The sequence below is a fragment of the Pinus tabuliformis genome, chromosome 7 (assembly GCF_031772625.1).
Source record: "Pinus tabuliformis cultivar Carrire ecotype Pingquan chromosome 7, CPIR1, whole genome shotgun sequence".
Taxonomy (NCBI): Eukaryota; Viridiplantae; Streptophyta; class Pinopsida; order Pinales; family Pinaceae; genus Pinus; species Pinus tabuliformis.
Window position 1 is genome coordinate 2,023,539,056 of NC_142293.1, and position 14,778 is coordinate 2,023,553,833.

A 14,778-nucleotide genomic window follows, 5' to 3' on the forward strand; every position below is an offset into this window, starting at 1 on the left:
TCGGGTATCTTCATAAGCTTCTAGAACGTGGAGGGTAGTTATTTTCACTCTGAACTACGTTCCTCCAAAGACTTAGTCTCCTCCTGGATCAAACGTTTCCAACAAGGCTTGTAGTGGCCCATGCGCGCGATATACGAGATGCAAAAGGGCATTTAGCAGATGAGGACGGATTAAAAAGCAAAATAATCACTGCAGGTGAGTGAATACAAGATTTTGGTCAATTGAGGTCTTCAAAACGTACACGGTGTAAGGGGAGGGGGCGGCGGCTGCTCTAGTTGGAAAGTCCTCCCTTGACCGAATAATGATAGGTTTCCTTGGTTGGGCGCTAGCTATTTTCGAGGGAAGCAGTCTATACATGTGCCCCAAACCGAGGCTTATCTATATTTATTTAGAGCTCGGACTTCTCACACGACACGCAATCTTGTCGACATAGCTCTGTGGAGGGTTTTGTTGTTTTCTGACCAGAAATTAGCGAAGGGCTTTTGCGCAAGAATTGTTGAAAGGGCGAAGCGAAGATGATCGAGGTGGTGCTCAACGATCGGCTGGGGAAGAAGGTTCGGGTGAAATGCAACGAGGATGACACCATTGGCGACCTCAAGAAGCTCGTCGCTGCTCAGACTGGAACTCGCCCCGATAAGATCCGAATCCAGAAATGGTACAACATCTACAAGGATCACATCACCTTGAAAGACTACGAAATCCATGATGGCATGGGCCTTGAACTCTATTATAACTAGGTTCTCGGTAAAACCATGGACTCTTTGAACTTTGGTATTATATCGTTATAATTGTATGTGATAAACAGCTATGGTATGTTTAAAAATTCAGTCGGTTAAACGTTTATGCGTAATAGCTTGTAGAATTTTGTTAATGGGTGCAACATAATGTGATGTGGATGCCATTTTTTGCGATTTCAGGTACTTTTTGTTAAATTTTTGAAGTTAGGGTTTCTGGGGTTTGTCTGAAATTTAGGATTTGTTAGTGTTTAGTGTTTTCAAATAACTTTCACCAAAATTTTACTTCTGAAATGGAATACAAATGACTGCCTGCCCCTTTACATGGGTATATTTTGTTGGAAGTTCTATAGATATATGAATAACTTGAAGCTACGAGTACGATGAAGATGCCGAAATCACAAGTTCACAAAAAAAATATTTTGTTGTAAGCCTCGTTGCTGAAAATTATTGCTGTGGAAGTCACGAATTTTGATATTCTATGTAGATCCCGTCCATATCAGCCTCTATCACTCCGAAATTATGCATATTCGAACATCAACTAAGATGGGCTGTGAATTTTCGTATTGAGTTTAATGAAAAATCTTGTTTTATAGCTTCATTGATAATCATTTAATCAGGGTATTATGTATGTTTAAAGTTTTTCATTGTTCAATCGTGCTATTTCTGCATCCTGTGTCCGTCATGAATGTTGATATTGATTGTAGATCCGGTAACCAACATAGATTTGATAATTCAAATGTTATCAGTCTCTTACGGTGAAATTATGCATATTCGAACATCATATAAGGTGGGCTGTGAATTTTCGTATTGAGTTGAATGAAAAAAATGTTTTATATCTTCATTGCTATTGTATTACTTAGGATATTATGTTGCTGAAAGTTTTTCATTGTTAAATCGTGCTATTTCTGTATCCTGTGGCAGTCATGAATGTTGATAATCAGTATCTGTTACTGTGAAATTATGCATATTCGAACATCATCTAAGGTGGGTGATGAGTTTTCGTATTGAATTCAATCAAAAAACTTGTTTTATATTTTCATTGTTAATGTATTAGTCAAGCTATAATGTATGCTGTATCGTAGAAAAGCAATTTGAATTTACGGGGATATATAACAAGCTTTAGCGCTGCTAAAACGATGGTCTGTTTTTTTACAGCATGATAGACAATGAAATACTTTCAATTTAGATTAGGGTGCAAGCTGAGTGTAGAACCCTGCCAATAAATTTTATGTAAATTGTAATACATGCTACTTCTTGTTAATTTATCGCTGCAGTATTTTCTGACCCAAAAAGGGTTGTTCTTCAGATATCATTAGGTTGTGAATGGTAGAACGCTTCTTGACTGTCTTAATTCCTTTGTATTGTTGACGTTGTTTGCATGGATTTTTGAAACTACGATTCTGTTACAGTAGCAGAACTTTGTGTACAGTTACTTGTTGTTGCAGTCCAGAAACAGAAATGGGAAGCATCGCGAAGGTTTTGAATATAAAAAAAGCAGAAATGGGAAGCATCACGAAGGTTTTGAATATAAAAAAGGCATACACTGTATATACAGAAATTATTCATATCCAACACTATAGAAAACTATTGTCAAATAGAGGAAGATTGCATATATTAGAAAATGATGCAATCTAAAGAGGGAAGAGAATGAGATAGTTGTACAAACTCATTGAAGATGCCACAAGATAAGCCTGGCCAACTGTTATTTTTAACGTGATTAATATGATGAATTCACTGGGCAAAAATTATACAAATTAATCAAAACTAAGCTCATAGTTGTAGAAAATGATGAGTCCCAAAATTTCCTGTCAGAAAACAGGGTGTAAGACTTCAAGGAATTTATAAACAGTGTTAAGGCTCATCAGAATTTAGTAGAGGGATTGCCTTGTCTACGATGGATCATTGTCGTAGCACAAACTCATCTGTGCACCATGCCACTGTTTTGTGGATACCCTAAATAAATTTTACTGTTCAACTACCGAAGGTTAATGAAATTGTTGCCAAGGACAGCAAGGAAAACCTAAATTATAATGTTTCTTGTACCAGTCTAATAGATGCAAGCCTGTGGCTCTTGGTAGAGAGTGAAAATTCAAGCCTGCGGCTCTTGGTAGAGAGTGAAACTCAGAACTGTGGCCGTTTTAAAAGTTTAACAGAATTTCAAGATTTGGCTGAGATGCCTCAGAAGGATAAGGTTAGTAATGGTCGGTTGAAAAGGTCCGTTCAAATCATTGTTAGTTTCTATATGTAGAATCCCAAAGAGATTTTTGCCCTTAGGATTAAGAAATCATGATATAAATTGCACTGACTCCACAGTGTTTCTTGCAGTTCCAGACAGTTAAATATAAAATATGTAACAATATAATCATCCAGTAATCTTTACAAAACTTCAAGAACTCACAACAATCTCATTTAACATCTGCTCCTGGTTTATTACACCATTCCGGATTCTATAACAGTGGTAATGCTTTTCTATAACAATAGCGATCTGTAGGTCCACAGTCAATACCCTAATTAATGACTAACTTACAGGGTTGCTTGAACTTAATGGTTGATCCGTTAATCCAATGCTGCTCTACAGAACTCACTAAGTTACAGTTGCCTTTCACTATGCTTTCGATCACTACATTGTCCTAATTGATTAGGACTTTGTTATTTCACGAAACCATACTGCGCAACTAAACACCTTGAAGTTCTTTGTATTCCTTTGAGACCTTCGCAGCAAGCGTAGTCTCGTGTAGTCCTTGTGGCCCAATTTGGTCATGAACCTGTGTGCTGTTTTAGAAAAAATACGATGTTACAACAACCCGCGTCGATCTTTGCTGCACAGGGAATATTTTGGATACATCACTGGTTATGATTTCAGTGTTTGGAGAGATAACGAGGCCCTCGCAACTGCAAATGGTCTCCCTTAATTCTTGCGGCCCAATGGATTGCTTTGCTGACCAATTGCCTTCAAATCCTCGTGCTACAGAATTTGCTGTCACCGATTGGTTTCAGCTATCGTCCCACACCAATCTGGTTGCAATTATCACCTGTCATAGTGGATGTCTCACTGTACAGGTTGTGTCAGGAATTCTCATGCAAACAAACCGTTTTCACCGATGTCATTCCCCACGAACCCGATTGCCGAATTACTCACTTGCTTTCTTGCGTTAAAACTTGCTGCACTCAGAACTGACCTTTGCTACAGACCTTGGATACGTCACTGGTTATGATTTCAGCGTTTGGAGAGATAGTGAGGCCCTTGTAACTGCGAATGGTCTCCCTTAATTCTTGCGGCCCAATGGATTGCTTTGCTGACCAATTGCTGTCAAATCCTCGTGCTACAGAATTTGCTGTTACCGATTGGTTTCAGCTATCATCCCACACCGATCTGGTTGCAATTGTCACCTGTCATAATGGATGTCTCACTATACAAGTTGTGTCAGGAATTCTCATGCAAACAAACCGTTTTCACTGATGTCATTCCTCATGAACCTGATTGCCGAATAACTCACTTGCTTTCTTGCGTTAAACCTTGCTGCACTCAGAACTGACCTTTGCTACAGACCTTGGTGGCTAAGATGACCTTGACGCTTTCTTCAATAATCCTGTGCCTGAACAACGTAGAAAAGATCAAAAGATTAAAAGAGTTTCTCAACTACGGTGGAATCTTTCACCACCGAAAATGATAGGAGAAAGGGTTCTTAAAACCCTCAGAGCCTCGGGCTCAAAGACAAACAAAGATAAATGATGCCTAAATGAAATCAACCCCTTTTTATTTATAGATTTCCTTGAGGGGATTTTTCTCCTTAATTGTTTGAGTGCAGTTCACTCAAAACCCCAACATGGGTTTCTTTGCCCAGCTGCCCCAAAACTTGCCCAGACATTGGGTATTTGGGGATTTTCCCCTTTATCAATGACTATAGCCTATGGGGATCGATAGGCTACTTTGTGACTTGGACAATTAATCTTTTGGGAACATTACACTATAGCAAAAAAAAAGGTAGGTTTATTCAAATCATGGTTATTTTTTATATCAAAGTAAAAGGCAGGTCTCTTCACATCATGGTTATTTTTAATAGTGAAGCAAAAGGTAAAAAAGAAAAAGAACTTTTACCAAACAACCTTGAGCCTACATGCTTCTACCAAAGCATAGAAGAATGTGTTAAATTATGCAACTAGGGTCAAATTCCACTTTGGACAACTCATTTGATGGAGATAATTATTGCTTTTTTGAGAAGACCAAAATTGACCTAAAGATCACTCAAATTAGACAAGGAGAAGTGTGTTTTTGAATTAAAGCCCACACGTGCAAATTGTCAAGGTCAACTTCAACATCATGTAGGCTCATGAATCCCAAATGACATGTCTTTTCACCCTCATCGATTCATATAAATACATGAGACCTCAAACCTCATTTGGCACTTCCTCACCTCACAACACATCTTCTCTCTGCTATTCCTATTGGTTCATACAACTCAGATTGGAAGGATTTCTCTCACACATGCAAAGGACAAGTGGATGTTTCTGATTGGGCCGAGTTGCAAAACAGTGGCAGGTCTATTGCAGGGTGTTAACTAGTGTTGACCAGGGTGAAGTTGACCTCATTTCACTGCGGTTTTGGGTGGAAAAGTTTGATTGTTGTAGGCCGCATTTTAGGACACAAATTGAGGAATTCTAAGCAGTTTGATTGATGTTGACTTTTAAGATTGTGTTAGGCCAGGCAGTAACTCCTCAAAACAAATTGATTCGTATATTATTCCTTCAGGTTGGTCTTTATTATATACATGAGGGAGAGATTGTTCACTTCATTTCCCGATGACTGTTCATATTACTTATTATTTATTTACATTATATTCACCCAATCCTGATGATTAGGTGTCAACATTCCCCCCTTAATTTGAAGGGATGTTGGTGAGTGCAAGCATCATTCTGAATCGTTCAAGCTTTTCTCTTCCAAGCGCTTTGGTGAAGATGTCTGCAATTTGCTCATTAGTGGAACAATGACAGAGATGGATTGTTTTGGCCTCAACATGATGTCGAATCAGATGATATTTAGTATTGATATGCTTCGTTCGATCATGGAACTTTGGGTTCTTGGCCAACTTTATTGCAAAGGTATTGTCAATCATGAGTGGAGTTGATTGTACTTGTTTTACCTGCAAATCTTCAAGAATTTTCCTGAGCCACACAATTTCTTTTGTTGCTTCCACTGCTGCAACGTATTCTGCTTTTGTTGTGGAATCTGCTGGAACTGATTGTTTGCGTGATCTCCAGGAGACAGCTCCTGATGCAAAACTCATAGCATATCCTGAAGTAGACACTCCAATTTCTTTGTCTCCATCGAAGTCTGAATTAGAGTATCCAATCAAGCTGAAGTCGTCCACCTGTGTATACTTGATTCCAAAGTCTTGAGTTCCCTTCAAGTACCTTAGAACTCTTTTTGCAGTAGACCAATGTCCCTCACAAGGCTTTTGCATAAACCTGGAGAGGATTCCAATAGCAAACGAAATGTCTGGTCTGGTAGTAGTTAGGTATTTGAGACTTCCTACAAGCTGTCTATACTTTGTTGCATCTTCAAATTCTTTTCCTTCAATAGATGTGAGCTTTAAGTTTTGTTCCATTGGAGTAGTAAGAGGATTGCATTCTGTCATGCCAAACCTGTTCCACAGATCTCCAATGTACTTCTTTTGAGAAAGAAATATGGACTTCGGATGTTGGGTTACTTCAATACCAAGATAATAATGAACATAGCCCAAATCAGTCATTTCAAAACTTTTCCCCAATTCCTTCTTTATGGATGCAATGTAGCTTTCATTGTTCCCTGTCATCAAAAGATCATCTACATATACCACAAGATATACAACTGTTTTGCCAACTTTCTTGACAAATAAAGTTGCATCATCAAGATCATAATGTTTGAAATTGAGTTTCAGAAGATGCTCAGTTAGTTTTTCATACTAGGCTTCCGGTGTTTGTTTGAGGCCATACAAGGACTTCACAAGTTTGCATACTTTATGTTCATGTCCTTTCACAGCAAATCCTTCAGGCTGGGACATAAAAACATTCTCTTTTAGATCTCCATTCAAGAAAGCAATTTTTACATCCATTTGATGGAATTTCCAACTGTTTTGAGCTGCTAGGGCAAAGAGTGTCCGGATGGTAGCCCATTTTGCTGTGGGGGCAAAAGTCTCCTCATAATCGACCCCTTCCTTCTGTGCAAAACCTTTTGCCACAAGCCTAGCTTTGTGCTTGTCAAGTGAGCCATTAGCTTTATACTTGTTCTTGCAGACCCACTTGCAGCCAATTGGTTTGGTTCTTAATGGAGGATCAACCAGCTTCCAAGTGCCGTTCTTTATGAGGGCATCATACTCCTTTTGCATCGCTTCTTTCCATTCATCATGAGAAGCAGCTTATTTGAAGGAAGTTGGTTCAAAATCTGTAGACAAGTTCAATTCACAATCATAAGAGACATCCATATCAACAGGTGAATTAGAGTCATCTACATCACCTCCATTTTGCCGATTGAATTTCTAGTTCCTGTCTTTCCAACCTCATCAGGATGAACACTTTCAAGTGTCTTTGTCAGCCACTTTGGGGGACCTTTCTCAGATGGTCCAGGCTGCTCTGCTGATTGAGTTGGGACCGAATCAAGGTTGAGTCTCCCAATTCTATCAATCACATCACTTAAAGCATAATCTGTTGTTGGAGTTTCATGTAGAAGAAGATAAAATTGCAGACACTCAAAAATATATTCTATTATATTTGAATGAGGAAATTACACACATATTTATACAATCAATAGTCTCAAGATAGGAATTCTATCTTAGACGTACAGTAGTGTGCAATAGTCTCAAGATAGGAATTCTATCTTAGACGTACAATAGTGTTGTTGAGAGATTCTCTCAACCACACACTAAACTAGGAGAAACTAAATTCCTATTATTTAGGAACAAACTCCTCAAATGGAGAATTACAACCATAGACAAGTAGGAATTAATTATTTCTAACTCCCCCCCTTAATGACTACTTGTCATGATAGTCAAATCCACCACCATCAGGCGAATTGCATGTACAGAGCCTCCAAAACACATTCTGCCTTCCTCAGACAGATCCACAATTTCTCCGATCTGCCTCCTCTCACAAATCGTTAAACGAAGAAGAGGATTCCCATGGATCCCATTGAAGGTGAATTGGCGTGATCTTTCCGTAAAATTCCGCACCAGTCTGGTATTTTGGCACGGTGGCGCTATTAATGGCCTAACAGACGTGCCAGTTGCGCATCCTGGCGCGACTGTCAGCGCGAAAAGCGCGCCAATCCCCTTCTACTCAGAAAATTAAAAATCATCTGAGTTCGAGCCAGGTGTTCTGCAGTCCACCTGCTCAATTGAGCACAAAGCTCTCGTGTACACCCGGCCACAAAGGCACCTCAAGCCACAAAGGCGATTCTGCCACAAAGGCAAGTTAGTCACAAAATCACTTCAGCCACAAAAACTCTATAGATGGTTTCTGGCTCACCACCAACCCTCACTTTACAGTGACAAAATATGGTTTCAGGCTGACCACAAACCATTACAAAGTGGTTTTGAGATCACCACGAACTTTCAGATGCCTTCAAAAAATTTACATTTTATTCCATATTTTGGAGTTTTTGGGTACATACAATGACCATTACAACAACTGGACTTGTTTATAACATGCTAGGGAGTCTATTCCACAAACCACACTAATTCAAACAAACATCTACTTTGTTGTCCACCATAAACATTGTCGCTGCTCCTTTACCTCATCTGTGAGGGGTCCATTGATAAAGAAACCATAACATAGGCACTCACAGCCACACGAAGAGGACACAATTTTCCCTTCAAGAACAGTAATTCAGGACTCCACGATCCAATCCTCCATCGCATTTCAGTATCCAATTCTCCTGGCATTGCAACATAATGCCATTTCCCCTACTCACAGTATCAAGGCTAGTCACTGTTTTCAAGCATACTGCCTCATGCTTGCTAACAATATGCAACACGGTCTCAATCATCCTCCAATCTCTGATGTAGCTCCAATTGATGTCGTTTTCAATGTCATGTGTTCACCATTCCCTGCAAATTTGCTTAGTGTTGGAATGACCAGTTCCAACACACTCAGCATTGTGACAATAGTTGGTCATACTAATGTCACTTAAATAATAGCATAAAATACCATGACATGAAATACTTATTATGAAAATCAGTAGCATTTACTTCATGGCCAAATAATAAGAGTAGAAACCAGGGCGAAACATAAAATACCATGACATGAAATACTTATTATGAAAATCAGTAGAGCATTTACTTCAGGGCCAAATAGTAAGAGTAGAAACCTGTTCCAATACACTCAACATTGTGACAATAGTTGGTCATACTAATGTCACTTAAATAATAACATAAAATACCATGACATGAAATACTTATTATGAAAATCAGTAGCATTTACTTCATGGCCCAATAGTAAGAGTAGAAACTAGGTCGCCCTTGCTGGAGGACAAACGGAGAGCAAAAAGATGGGCTGACACACCCCCAATCACCCAAAACTGCTCATTTCTCCACCAATCATCAATACCAACCCCACTCCATCGCATCTCCAAAACACCAGTTGTAATGATACACACAAAGAGAGCAATAAACCATAAATTAGCATAATTGCTAATCTCTGGAATTATAAATTTTCCAGTGAGCAAACATACAGCAGGCAAGGTACAATAAGCTAACAAGGATAAGGATGTCAATGGATACACAGTTGCGTTTATATAAGACAGTCTTTCCAGCCATTTCAACCCGCCTCCGTATCCATACCAAATGGGGCAATGCTTGCTCAGGAAAATTTCTACTGATCCAAGAACCCAACGCAACACTTGATGGAGCCGATTTGAGAGATTAATTGGAGCAGATCCCTTGAACGCTGGTCTTAAAGGGATACAGTAAATAGAACGCCAGTCAGCAGACAAGTGTATATCAGAGAATCAACCATGCCAGATCATGATGCAATAGATCTGTTGAACAAAAAAATTGCGGCCTGCAAACAAAAACAGAGATCCGGCCTCCTCGGCCTCTCCTCGCGGCCTCCGGGCAAGTCCGGCCTCCTCTGATCTGCAAAAAATCTCACAAAATTCGGAAGCCGGACGCTGTGGTTCCATCTATCCCGTCAATTCCAATTTTCAACAGATCAGGGCCAATGATAATATACATGCAATCTCCTAAGATCATCCACGCAGAAGCGCAGGATTTCATGAGTCTGGTCCAACCCCTGACTTGGAGGTCATCTTGTAGTGCCAAAACTGAAACCCAGATAGACGATCATGACTCCACGACAACAAGTCTCACCCGAATCAGCAGATGCACGCCTCCACGATCTCTTCACATTAATTTCTTTTTCTGCCCAACGAATTCTCCACAGGAAGAACTGACAGCAGCTCTGAAGGAGATTTTGGGCCCTCAACCTGTTGTAGAAGGGCAATCCGCTGGTTGGTCGCAGGCATGATAACAACACAAAAAGGAAAAGTCGATGCTTTTAGACTGTTACTCATCTTAAAACCTTCACTGGCCCTGACATTGCCTCCCCATGAAACAAAATGTTGATTGATATATTCCACGACCACCTCAGACAGCGTATCTTGATAGAATGTCAGCGTGTTCGGATGTTCCGAAGAATGCAAGTAAACGAACGATAACTTGAACTCTTCGCGAGAGGTCCTCAAAGCGTCCATAAAGCCAGCTATCTGGAAAGCAGGATGGAAATTGCCATATTCCCTCTCGAACAGATTAATAAAAGCCAGAAGAACCTGCAGGATCTTCAACAAGACCACCTCTTCTGATGTTGGGTCAGTTACTTCAAATCAAGAACTCGTCACAGCATCCACTATGGAATGCATTTCCTCATCAACATGGACTGTATTCAAATAAAAAACTTCCAGAGTTAAAAAGGTCGATTCACCAGGTTTTCTTCGCAGCCATACTTCCGCTGCGGGTCAACGATCAACAACCCTCACCACACCAGAGATCAGCCAAGATTACTGGTCTCTCGGCATTTAAAAGAAAAAAAATTGCGATGCCCCTAAATCAAAGCTCATGCAGTGAATCGAGTTGTTCGCCTCTCAACCAGCAGGTTACGCAGGAGCAAGGCACTTTACTCTGTCGGCCTCCTCCGATTAACAACACGCCAGTCCAATCAGTGGCTGCCTCCATGATTTTCACGATGGCACCCACGTCGGCGCCGAGGAACCAGAGTCCTGTTGCAACCTTTGCACCTAGATCCGGCGATGCTCACACACCGCCACACAAACAGGTTGAATGCAACACACCCCCCAGGGGATCTCCACCTCCAGGCTCAACGCAACCACTCAGATTTAGGTGCAATATGGCAACCACTATCCACCAGGCAGCACCCAAACTCTGTCACACACGCGGTTCTCCTTATGCCACCGCTCGGCCCGCAGCTTGCTCGGCCTCCCAAACTACACCACCAAACTACGCCACCAAAAGGCTTCACAAACGCAGAAATCATAGATCTGCCTGAATCCAAAACTAGAGTCTCTTAATGATGGACAAACTAAACACTAAAAAAAATACTCTTTTATTTCCTCAGCCCAGGAGGGGCCAGGCCCTCACAGGCTCTGATACCAAGATAAAATTGCAGACACTCAAAAATATATTCTATTATATTTGAATGAGGAAATTACACACATATTTATACAATCAATAGTCTTAAGATAGGAATTCTATCTTAGACGTACAGTAGTGTGGTTGAGAGATTCTCTCAACCACACACTAAACTAGGAGAAACTAAATTCCTATTATGTAGGAACAAACTCCTCAAGTGGAGAATTACAACCATAGACAAGTAGGAATTAATTATTTCTAAATTTATACTTGTTCTTGTAGACCCACTTGCAGCCAATTGGTTTGGTTCTTAATGGAGGATCAACCAGCTTCCAAGTGCCGTTCTTTATGAGGGCATCATACTCCTTTTGCATCGCTTCTTTCCATTCATCATGAGAAGCAGCTTATTTGAAGGAAGTTGGTTCAAAATCTGTAGACAAGTTCAATTCACAATCATAAGAAACATCCATATCAACAGGTGAATTAGAGTCATCTACACCTCCATTTTGCCGATTTGAATTTCTAGTTCTCGTCTTTCCAACCTCATCAAGATGAACACTTTCAAGTGTCTTTGTCAGCTACTTTGGGGGACCTTTCTCAGATGGTCCAGGCTGCTCCGCCGATTGAGTTGGGACTGAATCAAGGTTGAGTCTCCCAATTTTATCAATCATATCACTTAAAGCGTCATCCGTTGTTGGAGTTTCATGTAGGGAAGAGTGTTCTTCAGAATGTTGATCTAGTATAGGAATCCCCCCTTCAAGATGTGGAATTTGATTATCAAATTCTTGAAATGATTTTGCTTTTGCGAATCTATCCAAGCGATCAAGTTGCCGCTCAACAACATTGTCAGTTTTGGATGATTCAAGAAAAATTACATCTCTAGATACAACAAACTTTTTATTTACTTCATCATAGAGACAGTATGCTTTGGAGGTGTTTGAATACCCCAGGAAGATACACTTACGACTTCTTGCACCAAGTTTGTTTCTATGTACCTTTGGTATCAAGGCATAACAGTTGGAACCAAAGACCCTGAGATGCTTTATCGAAGGAACACGTCCATACCACATTTCATATGGAGTCTTGTTTCTCATAGCATTAGATGGACATCTATTCTTTATATATGCAACACATAGAACAACATCAACCCAAAACGTTATCTTTACATTTTTGAAGAAGAGCATGGATCGTACCATATTTAAGATTGTCCTATTCATTCTTTCAGCTACACGATTCTGTTGGGGATTATGAGGCACAGTTGTTTGATGTTTGATCCCATGTTGGCGAAGATAGTTTTCAAATTCATCTGATGTGTATTCTTTTTCATTATCAGTGCGAATAGACCCAATATGAGATTGTGCATCATTTTCAATCCATTTATGAAAGTTCTTGAATGTTTGAAAAGCATCAGATTTGTTCTTTAGTAAATAAACCCAACACATCCTAGTGTAGTCATCAATAAATGTCATCATATATTTTTTTCTATTTGCAGAAGGAACCAACATTGGACCACATAAATATGAATGAATGAGTTCAAGTTTTCTATGTGCTCTTGAATGTGAATCATGAAAACACTGCTTGCTATGCTTTCCTAGAATGCAAGCATCACATTGATTAAGTTTCCTAGGAATTGTAAGCAAACCAGCAACACCATTTTTCTTCAACAAGCGAAGGCTATCATAGTTCAAATGTCCAAATCTAGCATGCCATAATAAACTTGATGGAAGGACAACAAGTTTCTCTTGAGCTGTGAGAGATATAGAACATGATGCAGAAGAAAGTCTAGAAGACCAGGCAGTTTAAGCCTGATTGTGCCAAGCCCTGATGGCTTGATTTTTGATTGTTCTGCAAAGTATACTGCTCCATTTATGAAAGTTCTTGAATGTTTGAAAAGCATCAGATTTGTTCTTCAATAAATAAACCCAACACATCCTAGTGTAGTCATCAATAAATGTCATCATATATTTATTTCTATTTGCAGAAGGAACCAACATTGGACCACATAAATCTGAATGAATGAGTTCAAGTTTTCTATGTGCTCTTGAATGTGAATCATGAAAAGATTGTTTGCTATGCTTTCCTAGAATGCAAGCATCACATTGCTTAAGTTTCCTAGGAATTGTAAGCAAACCAACAACACCATTTTTCTTCAACAAGCGAAGGTTATCATAGTTCAAATGTCCAAATCTAGCATGCCATAATAAACTTGATGGAAGGACATCAAGTTTCTCTTGAGCTGTGAGAGATATAGAACATGATGCAAAAGAAAGTCTAGAAGACCAGGCAGTTTAAGCCTGATTGTGCCAAGCCCTGATGGCTTGATTTTTGATTGTTCTGCAAAGTATACTGCTCCATCAACATTGTCAGTAAATTCTTCAAAAAAATCTTTTCTATGAATCATGTGGCAGGTTGCTCCTGAATCAAGCAACCAATCATTTTTCCAAGAAGCAAGTGAAGCATTAAATAAATCTTCATTTACTCCAATATTACATTGTGCTACAACATAGTGAGCGGATTCAGGTGCTTTCCCTTTGTCTGTATCATCAATTTTACCTTTCTTTTGGTTTCTTTGCTGCTCAATTTTGTCCCATGGTAACTTGCATGTAGAGGCATCATGTGATCCATTTCTTTTGCAACGTATACAATGCAAATCTGCCTTTTCTCCTTGAGAGTGTCTGCCCCCCCTGCCTCTGAAATATCTTTCTCTTCCTCTTCGACCACCTCTTCCTCTTGAAGAATCTTGAGCAGGATGTTTTTCTTTATGAGCAAGACACACAACCTCTTCAAAAGATTCAGGGGCTGTCTTCTTTCCAAAAGCTTTCTCTCTTTCAACAACTTTTTTCACAAGAGAGTCAAAGGTAATGTCTTTAAGATTTCCATTTGCTTGCAATGACTCAAGATAATTGGAGTAAGTAGGATAAAGTGCCTTGAGAAAAGCGATAAGAGGAATATCCAAATCAATTTTAGTGGCTTGGATATCATGCATTATAGACTTTACTTAAGATGCAAGAGCAAGAGGATCATTATTTTGCAGTTCAAGAATGAAGAGTTTAATCATGAGTTGAACGACTTCAAGTGCAGAATGTGAGTCATAAAGTTCTTTCAGCTTTTGTAAGGCTTCGAAGGCAGTTGAAAATGGCGTAATATGGCGACTCACCTCTTCACTTACAAATGCTGCGATTAATGCATAGGCTTTGCTGTTCTTGTTTTCCCAAATGGCGAGCTCTTTGTCTGATGTAGGCTGTTCTGGCTGTTTGTCTCCGTCTCTAATGCACACTCCTTTTCATAACTCATTGAAAATGAGGGTGTGTTTTATCATCCAGGACCACTCATGATAGTTCTCCTTGCCAGTGAGAACTATTCCCACAATGGATATGATTGAATGCATACTGTAGCAAAAACTTTTGCTGCAAAACTTTTACTCT

General features: G+C 39.6%; 1 protein-coding gene across 1 annotated transcript; it reads left to right on the forward strand.

Annotated features, from left to right (window-relative positions):
• The first annotated feature begins 318 nt into the window (after window positions 1-318).
• On the forward strand, window positions 319-871 carry LOC149256597 (ubiquitin-like protein 5). Its single transcript, XM_089460799.1, has one exon. It carries the CDS (start codon window positions 516-518, stop codon window positions 735-737), a length of 222 nt encoding a protein of 73 aa, XP_089316925.1. The 5' UTR covers window positions 319-515; the 3' UTR covers window positions 738-871.
• The last annotated feature ends 13,907 nt before the right edge of the window (window positions 872-14,778 follow it).

Coding starts and splice junctions, on each gene's coding strand:
- LOC149256597 (XM_089460799.1), top strand. CDS start 516: ATGATCGAGGTGGTGCTCAACGATCGGCTGGGGAAGAAGGTTCGGGTG.